The 18,624-nt window shown below is 34.6% G+C and overlaps 1 protein-coding gene across 1 annotated transcript in view; it reads left to right on the top strand.

Annotated features, from left to right (window-relative positions):
- Positions 1-18,624, top strand: part of WASL (WASP like actin nucleation promoting factor) — an 87,105-nt gene that overhangs the window by 50,580 nt on the left and 17,901 nt on the right. Inside the window, exons 6-9 of the mRNA XM_080663370.1 lie at positions 7,058-7,226; positions 8,881-8,923; positions 10,110-10,263; positions 16,529-17,049. Coding sequence (XP_080519496.1) covers positions 7,058-7,226; positions 8,881-8,923; positions 10,110-10,263; positions 16,529-17,049 — 887 coding nt within the window. The remainder of the gene's footprint in view (positions 1-7,057; positions 7,227-8,880; positions 8,924-10,109; positions 10,264-16,528; positions 17,050-18,624) is intronic.

The following is an 18,624-nucleotide window of genomic DNA, read 5'->3' as shown; positions in this document are numbered from 1 at the left end:
AGCAACCTTATGTAGTAGCTCCTAATATCCCCATTTTAGGAGGCCAGTGCCTTATCCATTAGGCTACTGGCTAATATCCCCATTTTATACGTGAGCAAACTGGGGCAAGATAGGTAACTTGTTCAAGATCACCTAACTAGTAAGTGGGGGAATAGGAGTCAGTCTCAGGAGATCTACATCCAGAGTCATTTAGCCACTGTACTATGTCAAGGTGATTTTGAAGGAGAAACTGAGACCTAGAGGGGGTTAATAACATGCTTCAATTCACACAGCTAGCGTGTTGCAGAGGCAAAGTAAGTAGAAGCAGCTGAATCGGAAGTCATTCATCTGTGAGCCTTTAAAGCAGTATTGTAATTATTTTTCCTTGATATGTGCTCAATATTTTCATCTCTTTTTTATTTTATTATTTTGCATTCTGTGAGCATATATCAAGTACCAGTGGGGAAGGCTTCCTAGTGGTGGCCTCTTTGGAGAAAGTAACCTAAGATTTGATGTTGTACAAATAATAATACAATAAAAGGATATAAATACTTTATGGTTTTTCAAAATTTTAACCTTTTCGCCGAAACCGGTTTGGCTCAGTGGATAGAGCGTCGGCCTGCAGACTGAAGGGTCCCGGGTTCGATTCCGGTCAAGGGCATGTACCTTGGTTGCAGGCACATCCCCAGTGGGAAGTGTGCAGGAGGCAGCTGATCAATGTTTCTCTCTCATCAATGTTTCTAGCTCTCTATCCCTTTCCCTTCCTCTCTGTGAAATATCAATAAAATATATTTAAAAAAAAATTTTAACCTTTTCAATCCATGTAAAATGTATTTCTGAAGAGGTACCTAATCCATGAATAGATAGAATTTACATATTCTTCTTTATGTGACAGTGGCGTCTCACAATTTTTATGATTTCTACTAAGAGAGAGACTCATAATTAATGTAGTTTCTTTCTCTGAGATTGATCTTGGTTTTAAATCTTTAGGTCTGTAGTTCTGACCCCTTGGTGCAGTTGTCCCAAACTAATTTTTTCATTAAATAAATGGAGAGTTAAAAAAATAGAATAGTTAAAAGGCAAAAATACACAGCATATATTGCCAATATTTGTATATTTATTTATAAAATATACATATATATGGTATTAATATAACACATTACAATAAATAATGAAATAATAATTAATAGCAATTTAAATTTTTTTTTCCTGCTTTGCAGTCGATTGCCTTGTTCTCCCTACTGTGTGGAGACCCCTGTTTTGGAGGCAGCGTATTTTTCTTTTCTGCATTTGGTGCAATACCACTAGGTGGCAATGGACACCTTAACCACTTTGCATTGTCCGTGCTGTGTCTCAGATCCTCATTTAGATTATCAGTGTAGCAGACCTTTTCAAATGTAACTGTTAAAAGGATACTTTATGTAGAAGTAACATATTCCTGAAATGCAATTCAGTGTCTTCCTCACTAACTCCTAATCCATACATCTTTCTTTTTTCTTTATTGGTCAGTCTCACCTTTTAGCTTAGACGCTTTCCAATAAGATTTGTTCTCAACTTCATGCCTGCTTGACATCAGAGGCCTCTGGGCCACCTGTTTCTCAACTATTTTACCTTGGTGAGAGTTCCTACTTTTTATGTAATTAAGGGGAAGACTTTAGTTTATTCTTTAAATTTTAAAACTAACTAGAAATGCTGTTTAATGAGAATATTTTTTAAAAAAAACCATTTCTGTGATAGTTGTCCTTAATCAGAAGATGGTAATTTGTCCTTTGACTTGTTTTTTTTTGTTTTTGTTTTTGTTTTCCAAAAAAAGTAAGGGAAATGGCCCTCTCTATTACATATTTAGTTACTACGTGTTCTTAGGATGAATGTAATTTCATTAATGGCAAATTAAATTAAACTTCTTAGAAATGATTCAAGAGTATCTCTGTTACCAGATCTCCTATAAACATACTTATTAAAAAATGACTTTGCCTAATACCCATTATCACTTTTTTTACTGTCTCTTTTGAAACAAATATTTAATTGGGCTTTAGAACACCATTTTAAACTTATTTCCTAACACCTTCAAAGTCTGAAGTATATTACTATTGTCAACCCAAATAACCAAGTACCTCATTTCTTGAATGTGTAGAAAACCTTTTATCTAAATTGTGAAAGTAGGTAGTAAATATTTATTGAATAATGAATTATTGGACTACAAACTTAAGAGAACTGATAAAATGATAATATTTGTAGTATTGTTATTATTAATCACTTTATGGTTTGAAGTTTGTGTAGAAAGCATAGGAGTTAATAGAAAGGCTAGTGGTCTAGGAACCAAGTAGACTTCATCATTCCTTTTGTCACTAACTGTGTCACTTTAGACATGTCACCTGATGGTTCTTGCCCTTAGTTTTCATATATAAAATGAAACATTCAGAAAAACTCTAAATTTCCCAGCTAATAGTAATTTCTAACATGTTTTTAATCTGGGTATTCTTATATAGACTTAAATAATATCTTAACAAATACTAATATAATTTATATATAATGACATTAAATAGCTAATGCCAGGGCTTTATAACTATGTGGCAGATATGTTACAGTATATCCATATCTGATTTTTGGGTAGAGAGAGGAATGGAAACAGTGTAACTATAGTACGAGTTAAACTGTGTTATTCATTCCACATAGTGCAACTACTTTGTGAATTAAACTGTGTTATTCATTCCACAAAACACTTTTATTTCTGTCTCTTCGTCTTTGAACTTTCCTCAGAGATGGCTATGTTATTTTCTCTAGTCAGTTATGAATTGGGCTTATAAGAACCTTTACTTCGTTATTTCCCAGAAAATAATTTAATAGCTTGGATAATTTAAACTGTTAAACTTAACTTCACCCAATTCTTACCTTAGAACATCCATAGTATAATAGATTATTATATATAAGCTAAAGCAGCATAAAAATATCTTTTTTGTTCTTTTATAAAAACTAATTACAGTTGACCCTTGAACAATATGTTTTAAATTGCTTATATCCACTTCTATAAGCTTTTTTCCCCAGTAAATATGTACAGTAATATAATGTATTTTCTCTTCCTTACAATTTTCTTAATAACATTTTCTTTTTTCTGGTTTACTTTATTTGTAAGACTATAATATATAATATATAGAACATACAAAATACTTGTTGATTGACTGTTTATGTTTTTTTAATATATATTTTATTGATTTTTACAGAGAGGAAGGGAGAGGGATAGAGAGTTAGAAACATCAATGAGAGAGAAACATTGATCAGCTGCCTTCTGCACACCCCCTACTGGGGATGTGCCCGCAACCAAGGTACATGCCTTTGACCGGAATCGAACCTGGGACCCTTCAGTCCACAGGCCAACACTCTATCCACTGAGCCAAACCAGTTAGGGCTGACTGTTTGTGTTCTTGATAAAACTTCTGGTCAACAATAGGCTATTAGTAAGGGGAGTCACAAGTTATGCACAGATTTTTGACTGTGTGGAGTCGGCACCTCTAACCATTATGTTGTTCAAGGGTCAACTATAGAGTTACTAATTTTCTTTTGTTTTGTTTTAATGGTGAATTTGTTGCTTTTGTAAGGGTGTGGCAAAAGTAGACTTATAGGTGTTTGTATGGAAAATAATGTAATTATTAATAAATAATAATACAAGAATAAACTCCATATTCATGTACTCACAACTGTAAACCTAGTTTTGCCCTACCCTGTAGTTGCTGTATGAACACCTATTTAGGAAGGGTGGAATGTATAAAGAGAGCACCTAACTCTGGTACTCCTAAGTTTGTCTTAAGTCATTGCTTACGTCCTATTTTATTTATACTATTGAGTATCAAGAAAAGAGTAAATAATAATTTGCAGTATCTTACTGTGGACAGTGTTGCTCTTACTGATTGGTAAATTATAAGAAGGAAGAAAGCAGAAAGGGGAGAGTGAGAAGTAAAATCAGGTCACTAGATAAGTCTATGAAGGTATGGGTATGACCCCAATTCAACCCTCTAACACACAAATTCTGGGTATTCTCAATAAGTTCTCTTATTTTTTGAAGTTACAGCAAGCATAGAAATCTGATGTCTGAACAACTTTGAAAATACAAGTCTTTTATCTACTGTTTAATAAGCTTTCTGTATTGCTTAACTAACCTTTGTCTTTTTTTAATTGAATATATCGGGGTGACATTGGTTAGTAATATTATATAGGTTTCAGGTGTACTGTTCTATAACACATCATAGCTTGGATAATTTGCATTGTGTGTTTACCACTCAAAGTCAAATCTTCGTCACCAAATATTTGATCCCCTCTACCCTTTTCTAGCTCTCCAACATGCCCCTTTCCTTCTGGTAATCACCATATTGTTGTCTGTGTCTGCAAGTTCGTTTGTCTTATTTGTTCATTTGTTGCTTTCAGTTTTATGTCTCACATATTATTGAAATCATATGGTTCTTGACATTTTCTGTCTTTATTTCGCTTAGCATGTATTCTCAAGATGCATCCATGTTGTTACAAATGGCAGTATTTCATCTTTTCTTATGGCTGATTAGTATTCCACTGTGTATATGTACCCACATCTTCTTTATGCAATCGTCTATCAAAAGACACTTTAGTTATCTCCATGTCTTGGCCACTGTGAGTAATGCTGCAATGAACATAGAGGTACTTATATCTTTGCTAATAAATGTTTTTAAATTTTTCGGGTAGATACCCAGAAGAGGGGTTGTTGAGTCATATGGTAACGCTATTCTTAACTTTTTGAGGAACTTCCATACTGGTTTTCATAGTGGCTATACCAGTTTACATTCCCATCAGCAGTGAATGAGGGTTCCTTTTTCTCCATAACCTCTCTAACTCTTGTTTATCAAACAATTTATAAACTTATGTGTTTATTACATAGTATTTGTCTTATTGATAGTAGCTCTTCTAACAGGTGTGAGGTAGTATCTCATTGTAGTTTTGATTTGCATTTCCCTCATAGATGGTGAAGTTGAACATATTTTCGTATATCTATTGGTTTTTTTGTATGTCTTCTTGGGAGAAGTGTACCTCAAAGGCAAGGGAAGTATAGGCAAAAATAAATGAATGGAACTATATCAAACTAAAAAGCTTCTGAACAGGGAAAGCAAACAAAAAGGCAACGAACCGAATAGGAGAAGATATTTGAAAACAATACCTCTCCGATAAAGGGTTAATATCCAAAATATATCAAGAAACTCATGCAACTCAACAACAGCAAAACAATCCATTTAAAAAATGGGCAGAAGACTTGAACAGACACTAAATCTTTAATTCTTGATCCAGCTATTTTCAGATTATTCCTTGACATTTTAAAAATTGTCGTTAATATAATCATCTCAGAGGAATTTGGTCTGTTAGGAGATTTTGTTCGTTTCATGAATTATTTGGAAACAGCCCAAGTGTCCATCAGTAGGTGAATGGATAAAAAAGCTGTGGTACATATTTACATAATGGAATACTACTCACCTGAAAAAAGGAGAAAACCTTACCCTTTCTGTGACAGCATGGTTGACCTGGAGAGCATTATGCTAAGTGAAATAAGCCAGTCAGAGAAAGACAAGTACCATTTGTGGACTCTAATGAACAAAATGAATTAAGCAAAATAGAGACAGACAGACAGACAGACAGGTAGATAGATAGATAGATAGATAGAGAACAGGCTGACAGCTGTCAGGGGGACGGGAGGTTGGGAGGAATAGAGGGGTTGAAAAATAAAAAAAAGGAATTTATGGGCTCCGGCAACTGGTGATTGCCAGGGAAGCGGGAGTGGAGGGGCAGGGGAAGGTGGAGGGAGGGTATTGGGGGGGATTAATGGTAGTGCAAGGAGACTTGACTTCCACTACAATAAATTGTACAGATGATCTGTTGTCTATTTGTGCACATGAAACCTGTATAATTTTGCTAATCAGTGTTACCTCAATAAATTAAAGGAGAATCATATATTAAAATGAGACTTGTAAGGAACATGTATTACCCTTCTAGTAACTTTATAAGAAAATTTTACGTTGAATACATTTTGTTCAGACTCCTATACTTTTAAGACCAATAATATTCTTATGAATCATAAAACAGGTTTTGTGCTACATTTAGTGCAACTCCTCAAGATGCTATTAACAATATTTAATAGGTGCCAAGATAATTTTACAGTTGGTTATTGCAGAAAATGAGAGTTTTGAGAATTTTCTTTCATGTTAAGTTTTTGAGCTCTGTACTTATGATAGTCAAAGTCCATATATACTGACGGGGAAAATGTTACTGGACTTACATATGGAAGTTTTGGAAAAAAGCAGCAGTAATTGCAGTACTTTTTTCCTCATAAACTAAAATTGAAACAAAGAGGTAAGACTAGATTTCTTCATTAGATTTAAAAGTAAAATAGGTGGCAATTTTACTTCTTTTTTTCCTTTTTTTTTTTTTTTTTTTTTTACTCTTCTTGTTATGTGATATATACCACTCTATCAGTGACTAATGTGTTGGATGTGAGGCAATTACTGTGAAAATTTAAGGGACTAGACCAGCCGTGGGCAAACTACGGCCCGCGGGCCGGATCTGGCCCGTTCGGCTGTTCTATCCGGCCCACGGAGCCGAAAGAGCGGAGGGTTCTCTTGCTCACCCCTCCCTTGCTTTACTTTGAATTTATATTAGTTCACACAAACATTCCATCCATGCTTTTGTTCCGGCCCTCCGGTCCAGTTTAAGAACCCATTGTGGCCCTCGAGTCAAAAAGTTTGCCCACCCCTGGACTAGACCAATTAGATTTAAATCCTTGTTGAAAATTTATATTCTTCATGAGATTTAATGTTATAAAAGCACAAGGTGCTTTGAAATAATGTATGTATGCTGATAAGTTTTAAGAATTTATTATATAGTCTTTTTAAAATTTAGGCAGTACTTTTTTCATTATTTATAAAAATTAGCCTGCAGTTTTAAAATTTCAATAATTTATAATAATGAAGTGGTCCTACTTCAGAAAAAGACATTTTAATTATATATTATGATTATAATAATTATGTTAAATTACATCCTTTTAATATTATTTAAACTTTATTTGCAGGTCCTAATCTACCCATGGCAACTGTTGACATTAAAAATCCAGAAATCACAACCAATAGATTTTATGGTCCACAAGTTAGCAACATCTCCCATACCAAAGAAAAGAAAAAAGGAAAAGCTAAAAAGAAGAGATTAACCAAGGCAGATATTGGAACACCAAGTAATTTCCAGTAAGACAGTTCTTTTGTTGTTTTTATGTTTATTTTTTATTCAGTCACTAGAGGCCCGATGCACGAAATCGTGCATGGGTAGGGTCCCTAGACCTAGCTGGTGATCAGAGCCAATCTGTGGGGCGATCGTGGGGCCCCCACTGGCACCCGCCTTGGCTGGCCTAGGGCCTGTGGGCTGGGAGCAGCTCCTGCATTGAGCGTCTGCTCCCTGGTGGTCAGTGTGCATTATAGCGACCAGTCGTTCCACCAGTTGTTCTGCTGTTCAGTCAATTTGCATATTAGGCTTTTATTATATAGGATTATGACTCTAGGTTTTTAACTTGTTATAAAATTTTCTTTTATTAGAACCCTTACATTTATCACTTGCATACCTTTTACAGATTTTGCTGCAGTTTTCTGTTTGTTTTTTAAGCTAACTTTCTGTTGATCTTAGTTTATTTTACCTTTTCATTCATTAGAAAAGGAAAATTAGGTAAAGTTTCTTTAATTATTGGATATAAAGGTGATTTCTCACTTTTCTCTATAAAAAATGGTATTTAGCAATTCCCTAGAGCAGTGGTCGGCAAACTCATTAGTCAACAGAGCCAAATGTCAACAGTACAACGATTGAAATTTCTTTTGGGAGCCAAAAACTGACTTCTGCACATGGGCCACGAAGTTTCAATCGCACTGTACGTGTGCGCCCACACGTGGTATTTTGTGGAAGAGCCACACTCAAGGGGCCAAAGAGCCGCATGTGGCTCACGAGCTGCAGTTTGCCGACCACTGCCCTAGAGGAATTGTCCTAACCTGCTTGGGGTGCAATAACAGAATACCATAGACTGGGTGGCTTATAAACAACAGAAATTTATTTCTTACAGTTTCGGAGACTGGGAAGTTCAGATAAGGCACAGGCAACATTTGGTGTTTGGTGATGTCCCACCTCCTGGTTCATAGACAGCTATTTTCTTGCTGTGTCCTCACATGTTAGGAAAGGGTAAAGGAGCTCTCTGGGGCCTCTTTTTTAAGGGCACTAATCCCATTCATGACTTAATCACTTCTTAAAATTCTCACTTCTAGATACTATCACGTTGGGGATTGGGTTTTAACATCTATGAATTTTCAGGAAGCACAAATAGTCTATAGCAAGCATTATTTTATTAGCTCATTACAAAATTCCTTTCCTCTCATGTATGTATATAAAAGCCTAAGCAACCAACTGGTCAACCGGTTGCTATGACGTGCACCGACCACCAGGGGACAGATGCTCCATATATAGGATCGGGCTCTCTCCTGTCTGGGTCGGGCCTGCGGGGATCGGCCCGAAACCGGCTATTCGACATCATCCGAGGGGTCCCGGATTGCAAGAGGGTGCAGGCCAGGCCGAGGGATCCCACCCGGCCTCTAGTATATATATAAAGCTTGTATTAATATTCTAGTTTGACAGTTAAGGAAATGAATGTTCAGAAAGATTGTGTGAAAATGTTAAGGCTCATTTAGTAGCAGAGCCTGGGCTAGAATCTTCATCTGCCTATTTGTGTAGTTTTTTCCTGAATATCATTATGTCTATGAGAACTATTAGTTAAGGCCAACAATTCATTGGGTAGATTGGATTTCATATATATCATGGTGTTAATGCCCTTTGTGTGTTTTTTTTCCCTATCTTCTACTTTAGGCACATTGGACATGTTGGTTGGGATCCAAATACTGGCTTTGATGTAAGTGTCTTTTCAAGCCATAAACATTACTCTAAATATGTGGGAATATTATGGCCTATATTTGGATTGTTGTTCTTATTATTTATTTTTGTGAATTTTAGTGTTTATTTGAATGTGTTATGTTTATATACACATCACTAAGGTTTGAAACCACAGTATTCTGTAATTCATGGCTAAGTCTCTAAAGAGAAAATTTTTGTATACCTTGGCTTTATCTTACTGTATAAGTAAAATCCTTGTGTTTTGAAAGCAAAGAGAAGAAAATTATTTCTGCTCAATTATTTCAGGGAAATAAATATATGCCAAATTATTGGAAAGTACTATAATCAAATTCTGAATATTCAGTTGTTGAATGATCTAGGTCTTTTCATTCTTTTATTCTTTTCGGCAATTTCATCATTCATTAATTTATAGCACTGTGAGCAAGATAGGTGAAACTTCAGGCAAAAAAAGGTGTTTAATATTTTATCTCTATTTTGGTTATTTAAGTAATAGGTATTTCACATTTGAAAAAATTAATTTGAAAATAAATATTTCTGATTGAGGTTAAAAATCCTTTTGGTTGTTTTGTTAAAACTACAATGTTAACTCCATAAGTGTTGAGTGCCTTTTTGTGTTGTACACTGCACAGGGTGCTTGGGGTTCTCAAATTTTCAAATTGATTTGTATTTTTGTGTGGTTATAACTAAATCTTATTTAGGATAATGTAGTATAGGTGAGCATTAAATATGTCTGAATCATGAATCGGTTAGAAAAAATCTAATTGTCATGCCCTGTTTTTGAAGGCAAGGAACAAAAAAGAGATGGAGATAAAATATAAAATCAATTTTTTTTAAATATGTATATATTTATTGATTTCAAAAAGGAAAGCAGAGGGAGAAAGAAATAGAAACAACATTGATCTGCTGCCTCCTGCATGCCCTGTACTGGGGATGGAGCCTGTGACCTCCTGGTTCATAGGTCAATGCTCAACCACTGAGCCACACCAGACAGGCTAAAATCAATTCTTATCCTTTTTGTATTTTTTTAAATAAGAAAGTTTAGTTAGCATACAAACAATGTAACCATATTAAAAGTTTATGAACTTAAAAGAAAATAATTTCATAATTAGTATAGGTGGGGATTAAATACTATGCTTGTTTTTAAAAATTGGGATAGATTTTATTAGTTATTTTATCTGTTGTAGCTGAATAATTTGGATCCAGAATTGAAAAATCTTTTTGATATGTGTGGAATCTCAGAGGCACAACTTAAAGACAGAGAAACATCAAAAGTCATATATGACTTTATTGAAAAAACTGGAGGTGTTGAAGCTGTTAAAAATGAACTACGAAGGCAAGGTAACTTTTATTTCTATTTAGGAATCCTGATCTATTTTTTCTTTTGAATCTTTAGGTTTATTTCTTGAAAGACAACTACACAGATTATTGTGAACCTTCCTTAAGCAAATGTTTGAGTTTATTCATAACTATTTTGGCCCAGTGTACTATGTTTTACATTATTTTGGTATAACAAAAAAAAACTTGACAAAGTTTTGCTTATTATAAAGATGTCTTATATTAAATTTATGAAAATTCATACAGAATCTCATGGCTATTTTAGAATGAAAAAGTATGATTATCTAATATTTTACTTAATGAATCTTAGAAGCCATTAAAGTTTTTTTTATTACAATACAGAAGTATTAATTTAAATACAGTCACTACCTCATCAGTAACTTGTAAGCATATTTAGGATATAAATAACAAAAATATTTCTATTTATTTTTAAATACAAACTTTTTTTCTTAAAGTATAAAATTTGTCTTGCGATACCTGGATGCACAAATAATTTGCAACCATTTAAGATCAAAGTACCTTATATTTTAGTTGTATCTTAATAATTATCACAATAAAATGCAAAGACAGTAACTCTAAATTTTCCAGTATGGCAATCATTCCTTTGCCACCTTATTTATTTGATGCTGCTTTTCTTCTTTGTTTTTGCATACTCATAATAAAGTTTAGCAAAGTGAAAGCTCTAGTTAATCAAACCATTCTTCTGAAGAATTTACCTGTCATTTTAACTTAGGTGTTTGACTTACCTGAATTTTTAACCAGTGATGTTCGCTTAATCTTTCATTCGTTCATTCATTCATAATATTCAATAAATATTATACTACCACTAGTCTCTACTCAGGATACTAAAATATAAAGATATGGTCTGTCTCTGGCCTCAGAAATTTTATAGACTAGTGTGGAAACAGATATGTAAACAGATATTCAGTCATAATTACAACAACAATGGAAACAACAATGCTAGTTCCACTGAAACTAGTATGCTAATTTATATTACTTTGTTAAATAATTACATTTCCAGTTTCTGTAGATTTTTAATGAAACATTGTGAGCCACTGTACCATTGTTATAAATGCTCCCAGAGTAAGTCAGAGTTACTATTAGTGTACAGATGGTGGGAAGTCTTGAGGACCCTTGTGTGTTCCTTGACTCTTTTTGTTCACTGTTACCACAGACCCTCACCTTACACCCCCAAATGGTTTTCAGGGTCTCTGAGCTCTCTGAATTTATAATTATAAATTATTGTTGACATTTATTAGACGACCCGTACTACAACCCTTTCACCTGACTACCTGTAACTAAGAGTTTACTATATTATATTGATTGGGTTTGTTTGTGTTTTTAAACTTTATTATTACTGCTTGTCATTTTAACTGATTTTAAAACATTAAAATAAGTAAGGCTTTCCCGCAATTAAATTACCTAAAACAAACAAAAAAAGACATAGGCATTAAAAAAAAACAACAGTGTTGGGAACAGTTATTTATTATCATACTCAAGAACCTAATTCCTAGTGTAGAACTTTTCTTGACACCAAACGGTGGTTTTTATAGAAGATAAATTTTTTTAAAGGCAGAATAAATTGATATTTATTTTTATTAAGGAAATATTTTCTAGGCTGAGCAAATAATGGTTTTAGAAGTATGAAAAAATTAGGGAAAAGTTTATGAGTTTTTCTGTAAAAATCTCTTGAATCAAATGTCTTAACACTTAATTTTGTAAAATTATGTCATCAGAATTATAAAAAGTATTAGACTTGTGATTTCCAGTAGATCTTTGTGTGTATGTGCAATTGTCTGAAATCCATTAACTCGTAATAATCTGCCCTGTAGGTCCACCACAATGGAGCGGTATGTATGTGGGCTATTTGACCCAGTGCACTAAATTATGCATGCTGTGGTGTGTTTATTTTCAGAGAAGCTAGAGTTCATTTACCCTGCCACCAAATCTAACATCCAGTGAGATCTTTTGCCCTCTATTCAAACTAATGCTTTGGGCATATAGATGCTTAAAGTAAAAAGAAAGTTTATTTCTATATGAGTCAGAGCTCATATTTTGTCCACAATTTATATAATTTTATTGAAATTCTGTGGATTTTTTTTTAAATCCTGTTCCCACAGCATCGCTGTTGTTTTTATTACTTACTAGAGGTCCGATGCATGAAATTCATGCAAGGGGCTTGGCCCTCACAGCCCCAGCTTTGTCCAGAAGGTCGTCCTGCTGTTCGGTCTAATTAGCATATTAGCTCTTTATTATATAGGATTGTACTTACTTTTAGTCATTGCTTTTCATACTTGGCATTATTTAATATCCTGTGTAAAGTATACTTACATTTTTACATTTGTGGCAAGAAGGGATGACCAAACATAAACTCACACTTAGTTCTCTAATTGCCTACTCAGAGTTGTCAGTATTCTTATAAGTTTTACTTTGTGGTTAATAACATTTTTCTGAGTGCATGAGAGCAGTTCTTTAATGTTTTCCTGAGTTCTATAATACTGCATTTAAGTATTATAATACTAGCGGCCCAGTGCACAAAATTTGTGCACCGGGGGGAGGGTGTCCAGCTGGTAGGATCAGGCCTAAACGGGCAGTCGGACATCCCTCTCACAATCCAGGACTGCTGGCTCCCAACTGCGTGCCTGCCTGCCTTCCTGATTGCCCCTAACCGCTTCTGCCTGCCAGCCTGATCACCCCTAACCACTCCCGTGACAGCCTGTTTGCCCCTAACTGCCCTCCCCTGCAGGCCTGGATCCCCCTCAACTACCCTTCCCTGCAGGCCCGGTCACCCCCAACTTTCCTCCTCTGCTGGCCTGGTCACCCCTAACTGCCCTCCCTTGCTGGCCTGATCACCCCCAACTGCCCTCCCCTGCAGGCCTGGTCACCCCTAACTGCCCTCCCCTGCTGGCCTGATCACCCCCAACTGCCTTCCCTTGCAGGCCTGGTCTCTCCCAACTGCCCTCCCATGCTGGCCTGATTGCCCACAACTGCCCTCCCCTGCTGGCCTGATCGCCCACAACTGCCCTCCCCTGCTGGCCATCTTGTGGTGGCCATCTTGTGTCCACATGGGGGCAGCCATCTTGTGTGTTGGAGTGATGGTCAATTTGCATATTACTCTTTTATTAGATAGGATTTTATAATTTCTATAAATATCAAATATCTAGAGAATTATCTACTAATTACTCTTAATATGAATATTTATCTGAAACAATTAAAGTGTATTGACCTTCCTTAATAGTGTACCATCAAGATAAGGCTTTTTTCTATAAATATTAAAATTTTTTTTTCATTTTAACTAAGCTTTGATAATAATAGTTTTCATTTGATCTAAGAAATAGTATGTCATTCTCAGTCTAGTGTTTGTGATGACTCTTAGAGTTTTGAAAACTTATAGGCCATCAGACTTTCTCATAGTGTTGTTGTGTGGTATCTGCTTAGCAGACATTTTTGTGCATATAAACCTAACTAACATTGGGCCAAGAATCAAATGTAAATTTAATTATTTAACTCACATTTTTACGTTGGGATGTGGCATGTTGTTTTCCTCACAAAAATATAGACATTTCTCTTATTTTCAAGTTAATAGAAATGCTGACCTCATGCCATACCCCAAACTGGATGCAGCTGACCTTTTATCACTATAAATTAAGGCTTCTTCCCTAAACAATGATTTAGTGTCTATTGGAATGGGTATTAGCTGGATCCTAAATTATTCTAATAAATGTACTTACTGCAAGTTCTCCATACTGAAGAAATGTATCATTTTACATATAAAAGATTATGGATGGAAATTCCTCAGTGAAACTATGAGAATGACTAATACTTTTTATGGTAGAATAGAGTGGGTCCTTTTCTTCTTGATTAATAAACAACTAAAACATAAAAGTGCCAGTCTAGACAAATATCATTAGTATTTGAAATAAAAATCTTAAATTGGTTAAAATGAAATCTTTATATCTGCTTGAAGGATTGTATGTACTGTCTTATTCAGGGAGTATACATAATACATACCATGTATCCTCGTGATTTTGCCCTTTTTTACAAAATATGTTAGGTCTCCTTGCTTTGGATCTGGTCAGAAAATTGTGCATATCTTAGCTCTTATGCCTTGAGTGCAAATCATAGGAGCCTACATCTCTGATGGCTTACAGTAGGATAACACTCCTGTTTTCAGCTGTATATTATTTTTAGTTATAAAAGTTTGTATGCCAGGAGACAATACCCTTGTGTATATTGGCCTTTCTGCATACTTCATCGAATGTTTATGATTATATTTGATAGCATATTTTTAATAGCTTGTTTCCCATGAATGTCCCAAATTAAACTGGAAGATGCCATTTCATTTCCTTTGAAGTGAGTCTTTTTTTCTCTTTGGTACCTTTGCATTATTGTTATCTGTAATTAAGGTAGGTAATTGTATTCGTGTAAATCAAGCGTGTCAAACTCAAAGGCTAACACAGGCCAGATAAACAAGATTGGAGTTTATGTGGGCCGCAAAAAAACAAAAGCTTCAATTTTCATAGAAATGTAGGTTTGTTATGGTAGAAACATGCTGAATACAAAGGGCTGAAATAAATGAGTAATCATTAAGGTAAAATAATACAACATTTTAATAAAAATTAATATTTTTTCTTGAACATTAACTTAATACTGAATAACTGCACAAATTAATAAGCGTAATGCAAATAAACCTATTTTTCTTGTTTTCCAAAAGCGAAATATTTCCTGTTGCGCACACCAAACAAGTCAGTACGAGACTAATGACATGGTAATCGGCTGCTATTGTGCTAGTATTAGTGGAGAGAAATGGTACGCCTGCGTGTATGGCGCGTAAGGGAAATGAATGCAACACGATTATAGTAATCAGTCATTAGCGAACATTGTAGTTCGTTAATAATTATGTATAACAGGATATTTAAAAATTAAGTTACAAAATTTCTATTAAAACATTTCTTACATACCATTATATTGGCTGGGCCGCAAAAATACTTGTGGGCCACGGGCCGTGAATTTGACATGCTTGATGTAAATTATAGAAGTATCCATCAATTTATATATTAGAATTTGTATCAATAAATATAAATAGCTATATATGGATTCTAGGATTTCTCTACTCCTAAAAATAGTTAATTCTTGTATTCACTTTTAAAAATGAGTAGAAAAATAATGAAGTTCATTATTATATAAATATGTGTATACTGTTGGTAAAATCATATCTCTAGAAATGTAATAAATTCATACTTTGAATTGGTTTCTCTTATATTTTATATTTCACTTCATATAATAAGAGTAAAAATATTACTACCAGAATAATGTTAATATTTTATTAATAGCTTTTATTTTGTAGTATATAGAAATTTTCAAGTTAATTTGTTAATAGTTCTTGTCTCCTGAATAAGTAGTTGAACGTTTCAGCTGAGCAACCAGCCTCCCTAAGGCCATCACTAAAATTACTGACCATCTTTTAGAAATACAGGACATTCTATATGTTATATATTATTATAGTATGTTGCATTAGTCATTATTTTATATTATATACGATCTATGTATTGTTGTGTGGTCTATATATAGGGTGTCCCAAAGAAATGTTTGCACACACTTTGAATAATTATAAAGGCAGTGTTTATTAAAATACATTTTGCTTTCAAAATTGAGCTATCAGCTATTAAAGTGTGTATATATTTTGGGGGACACCCTTTATAGAAAATACAGGACATAAGTGCAAATGTAAGTTAGGTATCAAAGGTTTACATTTTAAAAGAAAATATTATATTTGGGTTCAGCTCAGATTACTTTGAATGAATTCTAACGTTAGGCTACATTAGCTATTTAATTCTGAATGTGAATTGATTTTATAAAACAACTAAATATATACTTGATTCTTTAAAGAGAGAAAGTATTCATTAATTTTTATTAAAATGTAAAATAATACTATTGACAAAAATATTTAATTCTGTTGTTTGTTTTGTTACCATATTTTAAAAAAATGTTTATTGCCTTACTTTCAGAAGTGGTGCTGATTCCTAAAAACTACATTTTACTGTTTTAGCTAATGTTTTTTCAAGAAACAACAGGAAGGTGGTCTTTAAGTAGAGTATTCCTAAATAGAATTGTAAGATATCATCTGTGGTCAGATATCTTTATAAAATAAAAAAGATGAGTGCTTTTTTTGTCTTGTATAGTTTTTTAAATATATGTTAAAGTAAGTTACTTTTTCACTGATGTTTATGGGAGGAAAACATGCTTTCTTTTTTTGTTTTTATTTCAGCACCACCACCTCCTCCACCATCGAGGGGAGGGCCTCCTCCACCTCCCCCCCCTCCACATAGTTCAGGCCCTCCTCCCCCTCCTGCCAGAGGAAGAGGCGCTCCTCCTCCACCACCTTCAAGAGCTCCCACAGCTGCACCTCCACCACCACCTCCATCCAGGCCAGGTGTAGGAGTCCCTCCACCACCGCCAAATAGGATGTATCCTCCTCCACCTCCAGCCCTTCCCTCCTCAGCACCTTCAGGGCCTCCACCACCTCCTCCACCTCTGTCTGTGACAGGGTCAGCAACACCACCCCCACCGCCTCCGCCTCCACCACCACCCGGGCCACCACCTCCCCCTGGCCTCCCTTCTGATGGTGACCATCAAATTCCAACTCCTTCAGGAAACAAAGCAGCTCTTTTAGATCAAATTAGAGAGGGTGCTCAACTAAAAAAGGTGGAACAGAACAGTCGACCGGTGTCTTGCTCTGGGAGGGATGCACTTTTAGACCAGATCCGACAGGGTATTCAACTGAAATCTGTAAGTAACCTTTTCTTTTCATTTTAGACTATCATTATGGATTTTTAAAATAATTTGTAAGACAATCTTGAAAAGTATTTTTTTATTTTTTTTCTCTTGGTATTCATTTTTTAAACTGAATTTCTGATATTTTTATATACCATACAATGCATAAATTAGACCTGTACTTCTGTAACTAGTACTTCTATATCTAAATATCACCCCAGAAAATTCTCTCATGTCTCTTCCCAGTTAATCTTCCTCCCCAAAAGAATTACTGATATGGTGTCTGTCACCATTGATGAGTTTTTCCTATTCTAGACTTCATATAAATGGAATTTTACAATTCATTTTTTTTTTACTTTACTTTTAAATAAAAGGTACTTTAGAGAAAAATCTTTATTAAACTATGGAGAAGTAAAATAGCCCTACTTGAAATCAATTTTGATTTACCTAGGTAAATTCAAATCACTAACTTTGTGAAAACAAAAGCATACTAAGGTTTCTGTGTCTATAAATTTAGTTGAGTAGTGAATCAAACTCCACAGAAAATTGAAAGAGTTCTAATAGACTTTCTGACACGTTAGCAGATCATTTTGAATTCTCTGAATTGAATGAGGTGATCATTTTATTTTCTAGAGCAGAGATTTAGCAAACTTTTTTCTTTAAAGGACCAGATAGTAAATATAGGCTTGTAGGCCATATGGTCTCTGTCACAACTACTCAGCTCTGCTATTGAACCACAAAAGAGGCAGCCAGACACGTATACTACAAAACAGCCAAACAGTACATAAATGAGAAGGCATGATTGTATTCTATAAAACTCACGGACACTGAAGTTGAATTCCATATCATTTCAAATGTCACGAATATTCTTCTTTTGATTTTCTTTCACCATTTAAAAATATAAATGTTGTTCTTAGCTTTAAGATTATACAAAAACAGAAGACGGGCTAGATTTGGCTCATGGGCAGTAGCTTGCTGACCTCTGCCTACGTTCGGAACTTCCTTCTGGGTCTATACGTGTAATCTCTCAGGGCTGGTAACCAATGGTAGAATTTTCTATGTAGTAAGTGGTGATGAAAGAAAGAGATTTTAACTGAAGATTATTTTGGAATATAGAAAATTAAGATAACTTTCTCAGAAGAGAATGATGCATAGAGAACATACTGATTGAATGAAAACATTAGCATATCACAGATTTAAGAAACTTCTGATTTCTAAAATGTATCTGAGTCTTTTGTTGCTGATACTTGTATCAGCCTGTGAGCAATCATCTCTGCTCCCTCTTCCCATTTAGTTCAGACTAAAGGTTCTTCAGGAGCAGTTTAAGAACTTTGAATAGTTGTTAGTGGGGAGAATTAATGTCAAAATGACCACAGCCCCAGGTGAATAGCAGGTTTTATTTAATAGGGTCCTTTACTTTCTGATTTTACCTTGTAACCTATGCTAGTTCCTGTGTCATTCTCACTCCCATCTCCTACTCCTAACCTACTCTGTTTCTCTTTTCTATTTCCTCTCGTCTTTACAGCAAGCTTTTGTTTTTTTCACTCATTTAGTGAAAGTAAGGTGTTGATTTTTATGTACAGTTGTGTC

The sequence above is a fragment of the Plecotus auritus genome (assembly GCF_963455305.1).
Source record: "Plecotus auritus genome assembly, chromosome: 4".
NCBI classification, from domain to species: Eukaryota; Metazoa; Chordata; class Mammalia; order Chiroptera; family Vespertilionidae; genus Plecotus; species Plecotus auritus.
This window is presented reverse-complemented; position numbering and strand designations above follow the sequence as displayed.